Source organism: Prenolepis imparis, unplaced genomic scaffold (assembly GCF_030444845.1).
Source record: "Prenolepis imparis isolate NDT839.2.m4 unplaced genomic scaffold, iyPreImpa1.0 SCAF_1, whole genome shotgun sequence".
Lineage (NCBI taxonomy): Eukaryota > Metazoa > Arthropoda > Insecta > Hymenoptera > Formicidae > Prenolepis > Prenolepis imparis.
In genome coordinates this window covers 20,336,523-20,357,180 of record NW_028141159.1, presented here as the reverse complement: position 1 = coordinate 20,357,180, position 20,658 = coordinate 20,336,523, and the positions used below count along the sequence as shown (strand labels likewise).

At 33.8% G+C, this 20,658-nt stretch overlaps 4 protein-coding genes across 4 annotated transcripts in view; 3 read left to right on the top strand and 1 right to left on the bottom strand.

Moving 5' to 3' along the window:
- Positions 1-4,423, top strand: part of LOC145935602 (uncharacterized) — a 177,090-nt gene extending 172,667 nt beyond the window's left edge. Inside the window, exon 7 of the mRNA XM_083037094.1 lies at positions 3,814-4,423. Within this exon, the coding sequence (XP_082893220.1) occupies positions 3,814-4,076 (263 nt within the window). The 3' untranslated portion in view covers positions 4,077-4,423. The remainder of the gene's footprint in view (positions 1-3,813) is intronic.
- On the top strand, positions 4,284-5,421 carry Lsm1 (U6 snRNA-associated Sm-like protein LSm1). The gene is made up of 3 exons (XM_083037102.1): positions 4,284-4,423; positions 4,842-5,026; positions 5,115-5,421. The coding sequence occupies exons 1-3, from the start codon at positions 4,366-4,368 to the stop codon at positions 5,286-5,288; spliced, it is 417 nt and encodes a 138-aa protein (XP_082893228.1). The 5' UTR covers positions 4,284-4,365; the 3' UTR covers positions 5,289-5,421.
- A 432-nt stretch (positions 5,422-5,853) lies between these two features.
- Positions 5,854-9,645, bottom strand: LOC145935568 (uncharacterized). The gene is made up of 7 exons (XM_083037049.1): positions 9,437-9,645; positions 9,010-9,179; positions 8,726-8,935; positions 8,262-8,638; positions 7,824-8,183; positions 6,964-7,707; positions 5,854-6,800 (listed from the first exon to the last, which is right to left on the bottom strand). The coding sequence occupies exons 1-7, from the start codon at positions 9,559-9,561 to the stop codon at positions 6,084-6,086; spliced, it is 2,703 nt and encodes a 900-aa protein (XP_082893175.1). The 5' UTR covers positions 9,562-9,645; the 3' UTR covers positions 5,854-6,083.
- A 1,145-nt stretch (positions 9,646-10,790) lies between these two features.
- Lqfr (clathrin interactor lqfR) lies at positions 10,791-19,738 on the top strand. Its single transcript, XM_083037023.1, has 8 exons — positions 10,791-11,406; positions 13,752-13,831; positions 13,938-14,059; positions 14,323-14,699; positions 15,095-15,305; positions 15,463-15,979; positions 16,116-16,262; positions 16,536-19,738. The coding sequence occupies exons 1-8, from the start codon at positions 11,366-11,368 to the stop codon at positions 19,367-19,369; spliced, it is 4,329 nt and encodes a 1,442-aa protein (XP_082893149.1). The 5' UTR covers positions 10,791-11,365; the 3' UTR covers positions 19,370-19,738.
- Positions 19,739-20,658: the final 920 nt, after the last annotated feature.

Sequence of the window (20,658 nt, the reverse complement as noted above, 5' to 3'; positions counted from 1 at the left end):
ATATATACGACTGTCATCTTACCTTTCAATGTAAAATATTTTTTTCTTTCATCTTCATGTTGAACATATTTCTTTATTATATAATTGGATAACAAGATTTTATGATATAGTAATTTTTTATATAACTTAAAAATATTCCATATATGTACGACTGTCATCTTGCTTTTTAATTTAATAAAATTAAATTTAAAAATAAAAATAATAAAAAAGATTTTAAAATAAAAATATGTTATAAAGATTAAAATAATAATGTTATAAATAATATGTTATAACATTTTAAACTCGAATAATATTTTTTGACAGAAATCAGCTGATAACTGTCAAAAAATATTAATCGAGTTTAAAGTACTATAACATATTAGTTGCTTTCCATTTACATCAAAACTCAGATAAATCTCACTTCTGTCTTTCTTCAACATCCATGTTAAAGAAAGACAAAAGTGAGATTTATCTGAGCTTTGATGTAAATGGAAAGCACCTATTATTTAAAACATATTATTACTTTAATTTTTATAACATATTCTTATTTTGAAAATTAATCAGCAAATTAACGCTTTAATCAACAGATTTCTGTCAAAAAATATTAATAAAGCATTAATTTGCTAATTAAATTTTAAAATAACAATATGTTATAAAATGAAAAATAGTAATATGTTGTAAATAATATGTTATAATGCCTTATCTGCGATTAATATTTTTTGACAAATCAGCTGATAAATGTCAAAAATATTAATCAAGTTTAAAGAAAATTATGATATATTATTTAAAACATATTATTTTAATTTTTAACACATTCTTATTTTAAAAATTAAATAGCAAATTAACGCTTTAATCAGCTGATTTCTGTCAAAAAATATTAATAAAACGTTAATTTGCTAGTTAAATTTTAAAATAACAATATGTTATAAACTGTAAAATAGTAATATGTTGTAAATAATATGTTTTATCTGCGATTAATATTTTTAATTGCAGATAAGGCATTATAACATATTTACAACATATTTTACTATTTTACATTTTATAACATATTATTATTTTAAAATTTAATTAGCAAATTAACGCTTTATTAATATTTTTGACAGAAATCAGCTGATTAAAGCGTTAATTTGCTATTTAATTTTGAAAATAAGAATATGTTCTAAAAATTAAAATGATATAATATGTTTTAAATAATATATTATAATTCCTTAAATTCAATTAATATTTTTGACAGTTATCAGCTGATTTCTGTCAAAAAATATTCGAATTTAAAGCATTATATAACATATTATCTACTGTTCTAGTCACTTTCTAAAAAAGGCATGTTAAGTTGAATCTCGCAAGTATTGTTGCCTCTTTTTCCCGAAATTGATTAGCTGCCTCAATTTGCGTTGTGCATTATATTCATAGCATCGAGAGGCTATTGCGAGGCTTAGCAGTTTGACAGTTTGTCCAAAATAAAATTAAATAAAATAGTATTATGTTTGAAATAATATGTTATAATACTTTAAACACGATTAATATTTTTGACAGTTATCAGCTGATTTCTGTCAAAAAATATTAATCGCGGATGAAGTACATATTATAAGTATAGCTTATAACATATTATATTATTTACAACATATTATTATAATTAAAATAATAATATTTTGTAAGTAATATAATAAGTTGTAATACTTTATCCGCGATTAATATTTTTCGACAGAAATCAGCTGATAACTGTCAAAAATATTAATCGTGTTTAAAGTATTATAACATATTATTTAAAACATAATACTATTTTATTTAATTTTATTTTGGACAAACTGTCAAACTGCTAATCTTCGCGATGACAGCTGCTCGATTCTATAAATATAATACACAACGAGACAGCCAATCAGCATCGCGGAAAAGCGACAACAATGTCAATTACATGCCTTTTTTAGAAGGCGAAATTTTTTTCTCGTTTATGTTAAACATATTTATTTATTATATAATTGGATAATAAGATTATGATATAATAATTTTATATAGATACGTAATAGGTATATAATATACATATATATGTATTCCTGTGTATATCTATATAAAATTAGTTTATCATAATCTTGTTATCCAATTATATAATAAAGAAATATGTTTAACATGAAGAAAGAAAAAAATGTTAAATTAAAACCAAGATGACAATAGTGCATATATATGTAATATTTTTGAGTTATATAAAATTACTATATCATAATCTTGTTATTCAATTACATAATAAAGAATAAATATGTTTAACATGAAGAAAGAAAAAAATATTAAATTAAAAAGCAAGATGACAGTCGTGCATATATATACTGACAATGAAAGAATTTTCTCTCAGAATTTACCTTGAAAATCATGATAATCGTGAGACAATATGATATGGAAAGAATTTTATGAGAATTTCTCTGATTAATATTTATATTACGATAAAAATAACAATATTGATCACAATAAAATATAAAACATGTTTGATTAATTTTACTATGCAGTTTAATAAAATTAATCAAACATGTTTTATATTTTATTGTGATAGATATTATAAATATTAATCAGAGAAATTCTCATAAAATTCTTTCCCATATTGTCCCACGATTACCATGATTTTCAGGGTAAATTCTAAGAGAAAATTCTCTCTGTATAGGTATAATATCTTTAAGTTGTAACATATATTTATATGTATATCCTAATCGAGAAAATAGAAAAAGATACGATCGTCTCGGTGAACTTTCCGCGAAAATCTCCGATATAGAAGTGGTTGAGGCTAAATCGAGGCGCGCTCAGCGAAAATACATCGCGTCGTTCGCTGCGATAAGATTTGTCGTCGCCCCCGAGACGACGGATCTGGTTTACGAGGAAGCTCGTCTCCATCGCCGAGAGCACGCGATTATTATTAAAACGTGCCGCCAAGACAGAGAGAGAGAGAGAGAGAGAGAGAAAGAGAGACTCGCGGTAGACTTGCAAGTCTGAAGGAAACACGCCGGCGCGGCTTCTAAATTAAATCGCGTTCCTCTTGCTCGTCGTTTTGCGATCGAAAGGGGATTCTGATCGGCGACGGCGGCGACGGGGGCGAGGGAGGGGTTGAGAGCGTTCCGGTGTCGCTCGCAATCGGGGGCGTAAAGTGTTCACATAAAGCAAAGTCCTTCGGTAGGCTTCGACACCGAGATGACCCAGGTGCGTCGTGAAAACGCATCGGACCCCGAAGAATCTCTCTCTCTCTCTCTCTCTCATTGTGTCTCGCTTCATTCAAATATTTATTCTTCCGCTTTGTTCGAATATTACTAGATATTTTTTTATCCATAAGCAAAAGGGAAACGAGTTAATTAAAGCGCAGCGAACGGTGCACGAATTATTCTTTCTTATTAAATAATTTTTTTTTTAATTTTTTATATCAAATTTATTTATGATGATTATGGAATATTATATGTGACTCGGTTAACTTTCTAATCATCGCTTTATGGTTAGACGTAAATATGCATAAAAAAGAAAGAGACAGACTTTTATCTTATCTCAAAGTCCCCTTCACGCTCCCTAAATTTATTCGCTAAAACTGAGAATAAATTGTTGCTATTATACGACAAAATCGCTAGAATCATTTGCATGTATTGTTATATTTCGATCTGGGAATAAAATATTTATGTTTCTTGCGTACTTTCTAGTTTGCATAAACATCGATTTAATTCGAAAACTACTCCTAATCAAGACTTATTTCATATTGACTATATTTAATAATTAGATTAAAATGAAACCACGCTCGCATATAAGACGTATAACCGCTACAATTTAAATAGAATGAATAAAATGGAAATAAATAATAAAATTGACTTACAGATCGCGTCGACCATTTCGAATATTTTCCTTCGGGAGTCGGCGGCGTAAAACTTGCGAGCCAAACTGTTGTAAGGAGAAGTGGGGCGACGAGAAACGGCCGAAAGAGAGTCTCGTTCATCCGAAGCTGCATACCGTGTTATCACTGGAATGTTAAAAGGCCGCCTCCTCAGCCTTTTAACTCGGATTTATTCGAATTAAAAGCTCACCGCGCGCGACGCGCAACAATGTCGGACGATGTTGTGTCTACTTGGCGCCAAACCTGACGCAGCCGCCACCTGGGGACGTGAAAAGTAACCATTAACGTAAATTGTCGATAAGTATGTACGGAGAAATCTATATTATCGACACTTGTACCTTTGCGTATATGTGAAGAGGGATTCAGAATCAGAGTTGAAGTTGTAGTTCTCTGATTACAGTTCTCATTGTCAGAGCACAAGAACAGAACTGTTTAGACACGAGTTTTCTGAAACTAGAAGATAGAATTATTAGATGTCAGACAAAAATTCATAAACAAGTGTTTGATTTAATTTCATTGTTGATTTGTCAAACAAAATGAATGATACTAATGAATTGCCACCAGGAACAGCATCACTACTCGAAGAACTCGAAAGTATACATTTGATTAGTGTTTGATATGTGTTGTTTTTTTCGGTTCTATTCTTGTTTTTCATTTGTTAATGAAAAATTGTTACGATATCTCATACGATATTTTCTGTAAAATAACGCAAATTTATATTATATCACATAATATAGAAGTTATTTTAAATGACAAATCATATACAGAAATTTTTACACACTGTAATAAAATTGTATATTAGAAAAGATCGAAAAGATCATAAAATTGTTTGTAACTTCACTTTGTATTCTTATATTCTTAATCTCAATTAATCATATATATGTATAATTCGATACTTAAAGTTTTAAATGTATAAAATAAAGCTTTCTTTTTAATACACTGATCTGTTTAGTAAAAAATCTATTCATATTATTAAACAATTAACACTTTTCAATCTTTACTTCTTATCCAGAAAAACTTATGGTTTTATTAAGGGATGGCAGAACATTAATTGGATATCTTAAAAGTGTCGATCAATTTGCTAATATAGTACTTCAAAGTACGATTGAAAGAATTCATGTTGGTCAAGAATATGGGGACATTCCAAGGGGTATTTTCATAGTGCGAGGAGAGAATGTTGTACTTTTAGGAGAAATAGTAAGTTTTACGAATAGAAAATATTTGTTATATAATTTTCCTGATACTTATAATTCTACACGACACTTAAATAAACATTTTTATACAGGATATAGAAAAGGAAAAAGTCCTACCCTTAAAAAAAGTGACGGTGGACGAAATTTTGGATGCTCAAAGGCGTGAACAAGAATCAAAGCAAGAACAGAAAAAACGAATGAATAAAGCTTTGAAAGAGAGAGGTTTTTCATATATACCTGACTTAAGTCACGATGACATGTACTGACATACAAGTGTAGCTATTTCTTTTTGTATCAGTTCTAATTAATTTACGTTAATTAAATATAACTGCTATATGAGATTCTAATATAATGCATTACTTTTCTATCAAATATAATATTGTAGTTGCAGAATATCTGAAAAATATATCTCCTGTTTATAAAAATAAAAAATGATAAGAATCTAACTAAATGTATTACACGACTTTATATATAGTATATCATACATTAATTGGGAATAATAGTTTCAATCATGATTAATAAAATAAAAATCATATAAGCCACATCATATAATATAACTTATGTATAAATAAAATAACACATTCTGCATGCGTTGTATAAAACGCACATAGAATTTTCATGTATTATTTATAATCTTATTTAAGATGCACAAGAATTGTTACAAAAAATTATTCTTGATATCAAATCTTACAATTATATTAAACCATTTTTAAGGTTACAAAATAAATTGTAAAAATAATATTAATTGCATCTCACAATAGTTATATATGATAATTATATTTTTTTATCAAGATTGCAAAGGAAATTAAATTCTTTTAAATGTCTTGCATTATATACATGTAATAATAATTTAATTTGACAAACAGAATAAATAATCCATTTACTGCCAAACACTTAATCTATATATTTGAGACAAAACTATATATAAAGTCGTATTAATAAACAAACTATAATGCGGCAATTGTCTCTTTCCTCTTCTCAAAGTATACAAAACATGGAAATGTATATTTATAATACTCAACGATATATTAATATTAATAACTAACGAGTCTCGTAATAAATTAAAATGACGTCTCTTGAAAGCTATCCTGCATTTTCACAGAATTTATTTCGTCCGATTCATTCCGCGGCCTATTTTTGAATTCTTCGCTCGTGCCTTTGATCGCATCTTTCCTCGCGGATCTTTTAGAATCGTTTCGTTGCAAACTGGTCCCTCGTTTTCTCGGAGAAGTAGATTCCTCTATTTTTTCAGCGGAATTATTCGTACTACCGGATGCTATGCCAGAAGTATCAGACTCTGGTTGGTTACCGTCCAAACAACACAGTAAGCTGTCAGACAGTGTATCGTTGTTCAAGATATTTAAATCAGATTCGGATTGCTCAAAATCTCCCGTCCGCGACGTAAAACTGAGATCGACGGGGCTGGCAGTTAAGACGCTTCTCGACAACAAATATTCTCTAAAGGTGCTCGTTATAGACATCGAACTTTGTTGTGTACAAGCGCAACAATTTGCAACAGATTGAACACAGTTGTGCTTCTCGAGCGTGTCTATCTCGTTATCTTCTTTATTTTCGACATCCTTCACATGAGGCAGTATATTGTCCATGCTGTTGTACGTCTGGGATTCCTCCAAAATAGAAGCGCAATTTATTGTGCCAACCATGTCTAAATTAGATCCGCGTAAATTGCAGCTGTTGTTGCCGGTAACGAGATTGCAAAGATTCGAAGTTGAAACTATCATTACTGGCTTTCTGGAGCGTGGAGTCATCATAGTTTCCTGTTACAAATTATGAAAATTGATAATCTCTTATTGAGAAATGTAAAATTATTATTATTATATAATTTTAAGTTTGTATATATTTATAATTTCAAAATTATATATATTATTAATTTAATATATTAAATATTATTAATATATCGTTTTTCAAACATTTACGTACCTGCATGGCTTTTGTCATTTTCGTTGCGCTTTGCGTAATTGGACTCATGCTTTTATCGTTGTTAGTTATAGGAGTCAAGATATAATCGTTAGTGACCATGCTTCGTAATAAACTCGACGGCGTCGACGTATGAACAGCATACACATTCCTGAATCTGTTTCTTACAATCGGAGACTGTAAATTGCATGCGTTTTCGATACGTGGCTCAACGTTCAAAGTAGTTTCGGATGATTTTATGCTCGATGCACAAGTCTTTATAGGAAAAGTTTCTACGTTGGGTGTTGCAGTGAATGCAAGTATAGAATCCGAGTCCTGTGACACTAATTTATCGTTATTCGTTAACGAATTATCACAGTGATTTGCATCTTGAGTAGAACACACATCTGGTGGTTCATCGAATTGTCGCGTTAGTTTATCAGTATCGGATAAATTATTGTCACTTAGCATTACATTAATCTCCTGTAAACTTGTACTCCTGCTGCGTTCCAGCAAACCTAAGCTCTGTTTCGCATCGTGTTGCAGATTTTTTTCATCCAATTCCTCTCTCGTGTTTGTGGATTGATTGCAGAGCTTCTTTTTTATTTTACAACTCGTTAAAGTTTCATTCTTAAAGCTATCTATACTACTACTCATGTGTTTGACATGTAAAAGATCGTTATTAGTAGTATCACAGTTTTCCGTGCTAAATTCATCGTTTGATTTGCTAAGAAGCATTCTTGCCGGAAGCAATGAATCTTCCAATTTCTGTATAATACATGCAATTATTAGACAAAAGTAGGATGCTATTGTTAAAGACACGTAATAAACAATATACACTGAAAGATATTTCTTAGGAAGATAAAGATTATAAAGAAACTCACCGTCGACAATATATTCTCTTCGCTACTCGATCTAGTAATATTGCATCCAATATTATTGTCAACGCACTTTTTGTGGCTTAAGATTTTCTTTTGAAAAATATGTTTCTTAATGGAATCTCCGAGACTCTTGGTTTTGCAGTTCTTTACATGTCTAGGTGTACCTTGCCCATTTTCCTTATTAAACTGTTTCACAAGACGCCGTTTCTTGGCCGATTCCGGCATAGCTTGTATATGAGCATAAAGCTGAGCCAAAGCTGCCTGCGTATCTTGTGTAGAATTTGCTTTCGCTGTTAATTTGCGATCGACGAAACTGAATACAGTGTGCGCTGTACCAGTTGTGTCTGGTACCGACTCGTTCAACTGTAAACAATTGTAAATTTTGTATTATATTGTATAAGGTGATATGGCCAAGTATTACTTTATAAATTTAAAACTTACATCACTCTTCTTAGGACTCAATAATTTTCTTTCTTGCTCCACCCAGTATGCTCTTATATCTGTAGCTAATTTCGGTGGAATCTCGAATAATTCTGTGCCTTTTCTAATCATTAATGCAACTAGACACGATAGATTCTGCGAATTGATATGCAAGGCTTCAGGAGACAATTTTCGCGGACACAATAAATGTGGCGTAAAGAGTGTGGCCAATGTATCGCTATTCATTTTGTTACTATGCTCGTAACTTGCCGTCTTATTCAACAAAATAAGGATAGCTTTTAATAAAATTCTATTAGGAGTTGGCAAAAGCAGTAGAAGCAACTGTAAAGAACTCAATAATCTCGCGTCGTTTGTCTGTGCATCCAAGCTGCATAATTCTGCAAATAATTTGATCATATAAATATTATTTTATAAATATAATACATATATAGTGTGTGCAAGCATAATATGCTCTTATTTATTACCGGCTATCTGACAATGAGCTGGATAATGTAGATCTGTCAGGAGTGGCTCCGACAATTCTGCTAGAAATCCTTTTAACACAGAGGCACAATCGTGTACACTAAATCGACCATCGTCGAGATCCAAGGATACACCTTGAGACATAGCTGTTTTTAAGTCCTGTTGCCTCGTTAACTTTCCAGTACGTCGAAATATTCCTTCTTGTACAATATCTACAAAATAACATTTATAAGAAGAGAAATGCATTTAAAAATGTATTGAATGGTTATCTAATATGTTTACTTACTATGTTCTTTAGACAAATAATCTATTAATTGAGTCACATGACTTATACTATCCTCAGATAACATAACACCTTCTGTACCCTTTTCTAAGTTAACCGAAGACTTAGGCTTCTTGGTGAAGCTCAGAAGACCCCATTTTTTCAATCTCGCTTTCTCAGTAGTACTATCGCTGCTAAAAAAAAAAAAAGAACAATCAAAATGTTATTAAAATACATGTTGTATATCTTATAATAGATATTTTATAATAGTAGCTCGCGAAATACTTGTAAATTATTACACGAGACATTGATCAAGCGTTAAAATTGATGAAACACAGACAACAAAATATAAATGTTATTTACTAGAAATGTCTATCAACGGTATGTCAATCACCGGATAGCCGAAACGGAAATACAATTGAGAGAGGGTCGGGGGGACATCGTGACTTACTCCTCCGTATTGAGATCCAATTCGAAGGACAGGTGCATCCTTACGAGCGTGTGAAACTGTTCGGGATTGACTTTTCGCATTCTAAACGCCAATTTCCCGTCCACTCCATCGTTGAAATCTGCCATGGTTGATTGGTAGCGGCTCGTATTATGTATACAAAAATTTAAACGCGCTCCTACATGTTGAATCCGACCATTAGCAGTGGTGCCACATTAGGAACCGCGAACAGTCACGAAGCACGAACAATCTAGATGCGAATACCTATATACATTCCAAGAGAGGTCCTAGGGAATTTTAATTTTTTCGAGCTCTCGCAAGTTCGTCATTTTCTCTTTTATTTCTTTTTTTTCTTTTTTTCTTTTCTTTTTTTGTTTTTCCCGCGTTCTTTAAGAAACAAGTCGATAAAATAATACAATGAAATACGGATACACGTTAGACTCAGCAAACGCTCAACAAGCATGGACGCTGGCTGTTTGACGCTATTGCCTCCTCCACAGATAGAGCGTCAAATGTAGTCACGTGATCAGATTTGACGCTCGAATCCAGCGTCGAGCGTCAGCATGAAAATGTACCTTTAAAGATGAAGAAGACAACGAAGGGAAACTCTCTACACAAAGTTGCGCTGGAAAATTCCGCGATTAGCCTCCATATGTTCTAGAGACTTTAGAGAATGCTCGGCTGTGATTAGTCGATTAGCTTACGGCGAGAGGGAGAGAGCGCGTGTCGATATGCGCGCGCGTTCGACTTTAACCTTCAAGTGGCGCTGCGTCACGTGGTCGCGCGGCGGTCGGAATTCGGCGGCGCGGAGTGGGGGTGAGTGGTGGGGGGATGCGCGCGCGGCGCACGGCGCACCCCCCACCACTCACCCCCACTCCGCGCCGCCGAATTCCGACCGCCGCGCGACCACATGACGCAGCGCCACTTGAAGGTTAAAGTCGAACGCGCGCGCATATCGGTGGCTGATGTTCCATCTACGTATTTTATTACATCTGTGGGCCGTGTTTTTATTCCTCCTTCCTACTGTTATGGCACGTGAATTTTTCAATCATTTCTATCATTTGAATCATTTGATTGATCAGAGCGAAAGAGATAAGGATTTCTCCATCCCGATATATCGATCAAATATTTGTAGCGTCAGTTTAAGCGTTAATTTAATTTAATCTCATTGTCAGTTGTATATCAAATGCGTTAGTTGCACTTTGTATATACCGGTGAGCGAAGTGAAGTTAATGTTTGATTGACAAGTTACTGTTTGATTTAATTTTAATATAAGGGTGCGATTTCACTATCAATTTGTCGTTAGCGTCTAATTGATCACGTGATCTGATTTGTGACGCTAGCGTCAAGAAAAAAAAGCTTGATTTGTTCAGCTTTCAGAGAACGAAGAACGAGACGCTTGTCATAGTTGTAACTTGGACGCTAGGCTGTTTTCACGCCAGCGTCAACAGACGCTAACGTCAATTTGTTTTTATTGATGCTTGACGCTGAAATCCAGCGTCACAGCGTCAAGTGAAAATGCACCCTTAGAATTGTCCGCTTTGAAAGGAGAAAATATGCATTCGAGGGTTGGAGGAAAAAAACCGCGATATCCGAAAATATATATCTAGTGACTTTACGAAAATGCTGAACGAACGCACCTCTTGGTCCATCGCGCAGTTCATGGCGTAAGGAAAAAAAAGAAAGGAAAAAATTACTACGCCGCACAATCGTGGCAAATGGGAGACACCTGTGACCGCCGCGGGATGTCTGTAAACGTGGAAGGGATAACATGGCTACTGCCTGGTGACGTTCCGTTCTGTCGTCGCGGTATCAGATGCTCCGAAAAACATCTGGCGACAGTTTAGCTGCGTGCTGCCGATAGCGTTTCGCCGATAGAGGATATCGCGCGAGGTGAAACATCGTCAGCGAGGACGCGCGCTAAGTACAACGATGATGAACATGTGGAAAGTGCGGGAGCTGATGGACAAGGCGTAAGTCATCGAGGATGCGCGATATAACCTTGCTTTGGCTCTTCTCGAGCGCGTTTCGCGTTGCGTTTCCTTACTTAGGTACGTCTCGCCTCTCCTCGAGCGCGCAAACGTCAAACGTCAAAACGTGCGCCGCGTTTTATTATCGTAAAAAAATTAAATTTCGAAGAAAATGCGGACGTGCGATCCGCCGTCGACTCTTATCGCGGGAAGGAACGGGAGAGACAAGTTTGTCGATTACATCAATCGTTCGCGAGAGAGTGTGTAATCGCTTTCTTTTATGTCTCATCGAGGAGAGACGAGGAGGGAGGAGAGGACTCGTAAAACTGGAACGGCGTGGATAATTTTATGGCGCGACCTTGAGGTTCGATAGTATGTATGGATGTATGTATGTATGTATGTATGTATGTACATACGTGTGTGACGCGAGGTGATAAAACGATCTCTCGAAAAACAATCGTGTAATCGTGTATTAATGACAGGCGGCACGAGGTTCCCCCTCTTCGACGCGCGTATTTATCTTGTCGCACCCTCGAATGTTTCGAAATTTATCTCTGTCCAAGTTTCCTAGAGTTAATCTTTTTCCGTATCGTTTCAGCTTTCTTTACACTTGTAATCTTTTAATATTCAATATTAGAGTTAAAGTACTCTATATTGTCATCCGACAAAATCGTAGGAATTATGTAATAATGTTAAAATTGTATCTCGAAAATTTTCACGTCTCTTCTGATTGAATTATATAAAGTATTATATTAAATATCTCCCGATATTTTTTTCCTTATTATTGGGAGAGCTCGAAAATGTAATTTTCGTAAAATCTTAATATTTGCGACTTGTTTTAATTTGATTTATCTCTCGTTTATCAAATTATATTCTCTTATGATCTCGATGATTTGTCGAGACTGTCAAAAGACGTATGTCGCGATCTCTTGTTCAATTACGTACATATAAGTCTCCTGGATGCCTATTATGTACAGTAGAGAAGCTCAATCGCACGATACGTGATTCCAATTCATATTGTTCGCACGTGAATGCCCGTTTAGAATTACGAAGGTATTCGAATCGCCTACTCTTTCACAGACACACACACATTCTTCGTATAAGAGTTTTATTAGCTTCCGCACTGTTTAAAGCCAGTTTGACATATTTGGTATTTAAATAAAATCATTACAAGTTCAATCACCACTTGTATAATTAATTTCAATAGTAATATTGTTACGATTACTTTTTTTTATGTAAACAAAATGTGTGTGCTTTAAATTTATCAAAACTAAATGTATAAAGCTTTTTATTTTTATCTCCAACATTCCTTGTTAATGTATTAATAATAAATATATATAATATACTGCTGTTTGTGAAAATTGTAACACAGCTGATATTATTCCTTCATGATGTTGCAATCATGATGTTTCACAAACAGCAGTGTATTAATAATAAAGTAGAATCGATATATACTTTTGGAAGAACCATTAATGGAAGAAACATTAATTGAAAATATAAATGTATCTGAAAATTTAACATTAAGTATAGTAGTACTTTCTTCTGTGACTATTATTAATAATATTTTTGAAATGCGATTAATTAATTAATTATTAATCTTTTCTCGTTTAAAACTCGTTTAAAATGTCGTTTAAAAACTAAGCTAAATAATTAATCATCTTAATAAATTAATGAAAATTTACGAGTGCGTTTGGAAATTACCAATTCGATGCGTAATAAGTCACGTGAGACACACTACAAAGCTACTTAATGGCTTTAAGCTGTAATCATTTACGTAATTTACTGCTGTGTGCACTTTTGTTGTCGCACGAATGTGATATTGTATGTATAATACGTACATATGCGCGAATGTATGATTGCAAGCATCAAAAGTAAGATAATAAAAGAGAAAAGGCCACAATATATTGTTATAACAATACTTAATTATTTCTATAAATATAATTATCAATATCATAATATATAATTAATATAATCTTTATTAATATAATTAATATAATCTTTATAAATAGAATTAATATATCCTTATAAATAAAATCAATAAATATAATATTAATTATGGGAAGATTATAAATAATTCTTTTTCACGTTAGATGATTCAGCTAAAAGTTATCTATAGACACAAAATGTATAAACGATATATCTCTTGTAATAACTCTTGTACACGCAATGTTTATCAAACGTCTTTATCAAGCTCTTTTATGGAAATAATTACTTGATTAATTCGCACTACACAACAAGCAAATAGAAATAATTACGCATGTAATTCTTTATTTATGATTGCATATGTAACTCTTGCTAAATTGTGCTGCAAAATACATTGTATAATAAAAAGTTACATTTATTTATAGGACCAACGTTGTAATGAATTACACGGAAACAGAGGCCAAAGTTCGGGAAGCGACCAATGATGATGCATGGGGCCCCACAGGTATCATTATCAGCGATAAAATGTTTATTTCTAGAGATTAACTTGAAGAATACATAGAAATTAATTGTCTAATCTAATCGAATGCGTTGCTTTCGTTTTTTTTAAGGAGCAATGATGCAAGAACTGGCTCAGGCTACGTTCACGTACGAGCAATTTCCAGAAGTGATGTCCATGCTCTGGAAAAGGATGTTGCAAGAGAATAAACGAAATTGGCGACGAACGTACAAGGTATAATCGTTTCCCTCGTCGTTACACAAGGTTTTCATATATGTTAGAAGATATGTTGTGTGTGCACACACAGCTTGTCTTTAAAATAAATTCTCTACTATATCGAAGATACAAAAAGAAAAAAAAAATTGTATTGAAATGTAAAAAATTATATTATAAACTAATCAATGAAATTCACAAATGTGTGGATAAAAATGTGCGAATTTTATTGCGCGTATTTTCACCAGTTTAACTCACTAATTTCCATTTATTTTCTTTTACAGTCTTTGCTCCTTCTTAATTATTTAGTTCGTAATGGCTCGGAACGGGTCGTCACGTCGTCACGCGAACACATCTATGATCTCAGATCCTTAGAAAATTACACCTGCATCGATGAATTCGGGAAAGATCAAGGAATAAATATTAGACATAAAGTTAGGGAATTGATCGATTTTATCCAAGATGATGATAAACTTAGGGAAGAAAGGAAGAAGGCTAAGAAAAACAAAGATAAATACGTTGGCTTGTCGAGCGAAGCGAGTGGAATGAGATTCGGAGGTGGTGACAGATGGATGGATAATCCTAAATGGAACAAATCCAGTACAGAAACGTATAACGACTGGGAAAATCGTGGAAAAGGATTTGAAGATACAAATAATAGGTATACATATCTAATAATAATATTTATAATATATAAATATATATATATGAATATGTATATATATATATGAATATGTATATATATATGAATATGTATATATATGTATACGTATATATATGATTACATATGTATATGAATACGTATATATATGAACACGTATATATATGAATACGTATATATATGAATACGTATATATATGAATACGTATATATATGATTACGTATATATATGAACACGTATATATATGAATATATATATGTATGTATGTATATATATGAATATATATGAATATGTATATGTATATATATGAATATATATGAGCGCTTGTTTAAAAGAAGCGTGCTGTAACTTGAATGAATTTTTCTCCTTACAACTGTCATATTTTTATATTATAGCGACGATGGCGAAAGAGAAGACTCGGACAATGATACTAGCCCAAAGAAAAGTGGAAGAGAATATAGAGATACATTGGACAATATCAATCAAATTGCTAAACCTGCTCAAATATCTATACCTTCTACAAATACATCCCCTGCAAGGACAACGAGAACTATCAAGAAAGTAGATCTTGGAGCAGCAGCAAATTATGGAAAAGAGCAATCTAATGTAAGTTTACGAAACGTAAATTAATTAAACGTTTTGCCGTCACAAATATTATCAATCTCCTTTTTCTGTATTCTTAAAACATAATGTATTCTTAAAACATAAAATATTTATGTTTAAATTGTTGTGTAATTGCATTTCAATTTCTTTGTACTTACAGAATAGTACACCGGTACAACAAAGTAATAATTTATCATCGCCAACAAATAAACAGAAGACCAAAAATGATATATTAAACGATATTTTTGAATCGCAGAGCGATAATAACAAATTAGACGATGATGATTTCAATCCAAGAGCGAATTCTCAGTCCTTGGCTCAACCACAGACCGCAAATTTAGATTTCGGCGATTTTACTAGTGCATTTACTAACCCCGCGACGGTTAAAACAAAGGACAGCAACGAGTTTGCCGATTTCACGTCTGCCTTTAACAATGTCGCTATATCTAATCCTCCGAGTCAACCGCAAACGCAAATCAATTTGATGGGTGTAGCAATACCAACTGTGAATAATCCAACGGCGAATAATACGAACATCAGTAATGCAATGTATGCTGATACAATGCAGACAACAGGCACAATAGCTGGAACCGCAGTCATCCAAAATCCTAAAATATCCAATGATCTATTTGATTCTTTACCGCAAGGTCTCAATCAGATAACAAATAACAATACAGGTAGGATCATACATTTGTTACGAACTACTTTGAAGTTTAATTTGACAGTTGAAAGTAAATTTTCGCATAAAACATATGATTAATCATTTCATTAATATGAAGACGATGTCTTATATATATTATTTCTTTTATATAGTGACTTCAAATACAGACCTTTTGTCGGACTTAGATAGCTTAAATACCTCATCCATGAGGTTACCTGATGGTCGAATAAACAGCTCTAACAATTCAAACATCTTTATAGGAATGAACAACGCGCCTTCCAACACCGTCAATTACGCAGGTGAGCATACAGAATTATTCGAGTGCATACATACACAATATTTGCTCAACATGATGTAATTGTACAGATTCCGAGATGCATTAAAACGATATTGGGTTTGCTAAATTATTCTAACATCACTAGTTATTCATTAGCTCTCTATTTGTGAACAAATATAAGAAATTTAAAATCGCTGTTGCATGTGTTTCCGTAAATGAAATTCCGTGCGTGAGGTGTTATATCCTCTGAGTTTGATGCTAATATAATTCCCGCAAGATAGTCCTTTCCTTGCAGCCTGTAAAAACGAAGAGAATGTTACGTCGACCGAGAGTCTCTCGAATAATGCCGCCGATCAGTTGTTGGAAGTGTTATGCACCATATGCAGTATTAAAAGTTCCATCGATTTGGAGAGAATAAGATTGTCCATCTTGAACTATGTCAGATTTTTACCGGGACTAGTTACTGCTCAAAAATATAGCGGTCTTGATTTCGATACGAAACTGGATACTATATTATATGGAAGAATCTTGGAAGAGATAATCGGTAAATTCGATCGCGATTGGCCGCTAAAAGATGAAAACGACTTGGATCCCTCGATCGAAAAATTGATAGTCGTCGATGGTGCGACGGTTTTCATTCTATCGGAATCTTTGAGGGCTTTAACCGCAGCTTTAAACGAGACCAAGGATGAAAGGAAAATTCGTGTTATTTCTATATTACTGGAGAATCTATTGAAAAGCGACGCGATATTTTCGGGGATAGTGGACGCATGTAAACACGAGGTGCGATCTTACATGCAAGAGGAGGAATTGGACCAGGCTTGGTCGAGTACGACGCAAATTTTGGTCTCCCTGCCGAATCGCGTGTCTAACAAATTGCAGTTCGACACACCGAAGTCATACACGCCGCAAGTTTACGTGAAAACGCTCTGTTTTCATATATCTCGCGCGATATCGTTTGTCAACGATGGACTATGTGAATGTAACATTGAGCCAAGAATAGTCGCGCTTTCATCCTTAATCAGCAAAATTGTAATTAGCTTAAAACCGAATAATTTTATCTGTTTCGCCGACATTTTGGAGGAATGGTGTTTCGAAAATAAGAGGAACGAGCGACGTTTGATCGAAAGCATATTTCGCGAATTAAATTCGGCCGCCATCGAATATATCGCGATATTATTCTTGAAGCGTTGCGATCCTAAGCTCGGTATGCGTCCTATTTTTGGTAATCTTTTAATGGAACAAAATTGGAGGTACATTTTAACAACGAAAATTCCTTTAATGCGTTATTACGAGGACGAGAAGTTAATTGTAAACTTGATCTCCTACTTGTTATCCTTTTTGAACGAGAATGATATTTTACCGGAATTACTGATCAAGCTCTTAGAAGTCTGGAGCGATAGGAGTATCCTAAATCATGCATCCGTGGAGCAGCATGAATACATTACAAAGCTGATTATTCTGTCTGTAAAAGCATGTAAAGATCATTTAAAGCAAACTGAAAGAGACCAGTGTCAGAAATTGTTACTTTCTGGAGTATCTGTTCATCTTGAGTGTACAAATATATCTCTGAGAGCGATGGGTATGATGACTGCCGAGATTTGCATAAATTCTTTGTCTAACATGGACGATGATGCACCAAAATTAAAATTCGAATACGACAATATGCCTATAAAAGTGTCGGAATTACTCGAGTCTCTGAAGAATCTAAAAGTATCGACTGTAGACGCGAAAGAACAATACGAACGAAGGGGCGAGTTGATCACCGAGAATATAATCTTCGATTCTCTGAGTAGTAAGAAGATCTACGAATTGGGCGTCGAATGCGATATCTTGCCCGAGAAGAAGCTATCGAACGGAAAAACAGAGAAAGACAATTCACGTTCGTTGAAAAATGACTCGACGATAAAAGGTAATCCAACAAGAAAGAAGAAGGAAGCGGAGCAACAAGCGAAACAAGATCGCGAGACCTCTTTGGATCTGGATAGCGATGATGATTTGGTTCCTTACGATATGAACGACGACAAACCGTCCAATAAAGTACGCCCGAGGTATCTACGAGATGTACGCGACAATTTAACGGACGAACGAACCATTTCCGATCCCGAGATCTTCTCCGAATCCTTATCAGTCTGCGAGGAACTGATATTGACACAGCTACCGAACGACGACGTATCCTTCGCTATAGAACTCTTGCAACTTCTCGTTACGTTGAGGCAACATTGTTATGTCGAGAACTTCGAACTTGTGATTTTCAAATCTTGCGTAGCGATTGTGACGGTGTATCCAAGGGAATCCGCCGAGTTCCTTTGTAAAGAGTTTTACGAGGACGTTGGCAAGTATTCCCTCAGCCAGCGTTTATTGTTTCTAGATATACTAGCCGAATCTGCCAAGCAGTTATCGAAAATTCATATTGATAACGCAGATAACGCCGAAGTTGAGACGACGATTAAGGAGAAACGAATTCCGAGCCGCATATCACTCTTTATGGATACGGAGGAACGAAAGAAACAACAAGTGTGGTACGAGGAAGACATCGACATTGATCTAGAAACGTCGGAAGAACAATCTGCAAACTGGCGGGAAATCGTCGACAAGAGAATTGCATCGCATACGAGACGATTCGCTCACAACAGCCTGTCAAAGGCTTCCAAGATATACGTTAATCACTTTGGCAACGTCGTATCATCATTCTTCTATCCGCTTCTACACGGTTTTGGTCGTTACGGTACCTACAAGGTGAAAGGCTTGAGGATTTATACGGATCAAGAGAACATATTACTGATACGTTTCCTGAAAACGTTGTCGACCATAATGTTAGCAGCGCAGAATTGTCCATTGGCACCAAAGATGGGGAAGGAAATACTGGAACTTACTTGGACAGTGAGGAATCACGAGGAAGCGACAGTGAGATTAGTTGTTACAGAAAATGTCGGATCCGTGCTGATCGCGGTGCCAAAAGATGCTATCATCGAGGAATTATCTGAACTCCTAATGGAAATAAGAGAATGGCTTGTATTGTCGCAAAATGTCATCTATGGTGAACACGATGCAAATTGTAGAGCTTTAAACGCAAAAGTATTGTCCTTCATCGACTCGATTATTGGATCTGCTTTTCATATTGCATAGATTAGATTAGAAAGTAGAATAGTAAACAATTATTACCATATTGTGTCAGAAAGAATCCTCTATCGCTTTTTCAATATTATACTTATAGTAATTGTTAATTATAAATTTATTTAGGAATATGTATGTATGTATGTGTATGTGTGTATACATATATTTTCACGCAGAATACTTTTTAGACTTAATTTTTCTACTTAATTTTATCAAGAAGAGCGATTATGAGTAATTAAAATTAAAATGAAGGCTTTATTGTATAATATAATTTCAAAACTTGATAATTTGGTCAATTTTTCAATTAAATAATCTAAATCATATAATACACATAAATCATTAATAATAAAAAATTTTAATTCCGTGAGATAAAATGTTCAATTTATTTATATAAATTTATGTAATATAAAATATGACTTTCTTTACAATGCGATTATATCGTTATTTTCATTTATATTCATGTATTAACACATACATTATGCTGAATGAAATTTTAATACAATATTTTAATATTACATAATATACTAATTGTAATAGATGAATAAAATGAATTATTTTTCATTCATATAATTTTTCATTGAAACACATTTTTATTCACAAATACGACATGTTAACAATCGTAATGCATATGTTATGAACTAAGATTAGTGTCGTGTTTAGGAACGATTGGACTGTCACCTGTTACAAATCTTCTTCCACCTACAGCCACGAATATCAAAAGTCAAATACCTAACAATATGACATCCTCTATGCAAATTGGCTCGACTTGGGCTGGTTCGGGATTAAATATCGACCTCGATAATATAATGGGTGGTAATGCGAAACAAACTGGTCCAGCGCCGACGATGAATCAATTGGCAAGCAATAGTCCACAGCATCAGACTAAAATAACACGTGAGTAATCCCTTAACTATCTGTTGCGAAAGGTTTTTCTATCGAGTGTCGTTTTAATAAACTTATTGACTTGTGATTGAAAAATGTTGAACTATAATATGATGTTTCTAGATGAAACATGATTTTTATTTTGTTGTTAATTATTTAAATAATTGCACATAGTAAATTAACCATTCTAATTTGAATGTCTCATCTCATTGATCTGATATACGAAAACGTGTGTGAATGGTTAAGAATAAAGTGTATACTTGTAGCACCAGGAATGGGATACGTGTCACCGATGCAACCTCTGTCACAGAATCAACAGCAACAGCAGGCCAATGCAACGTTCTTTCCTGCATTCCAATAAAGGATTATCAATATAAGATAAAGTCTCATAGCACAATACGTGTGTTTGCAAAGATTAA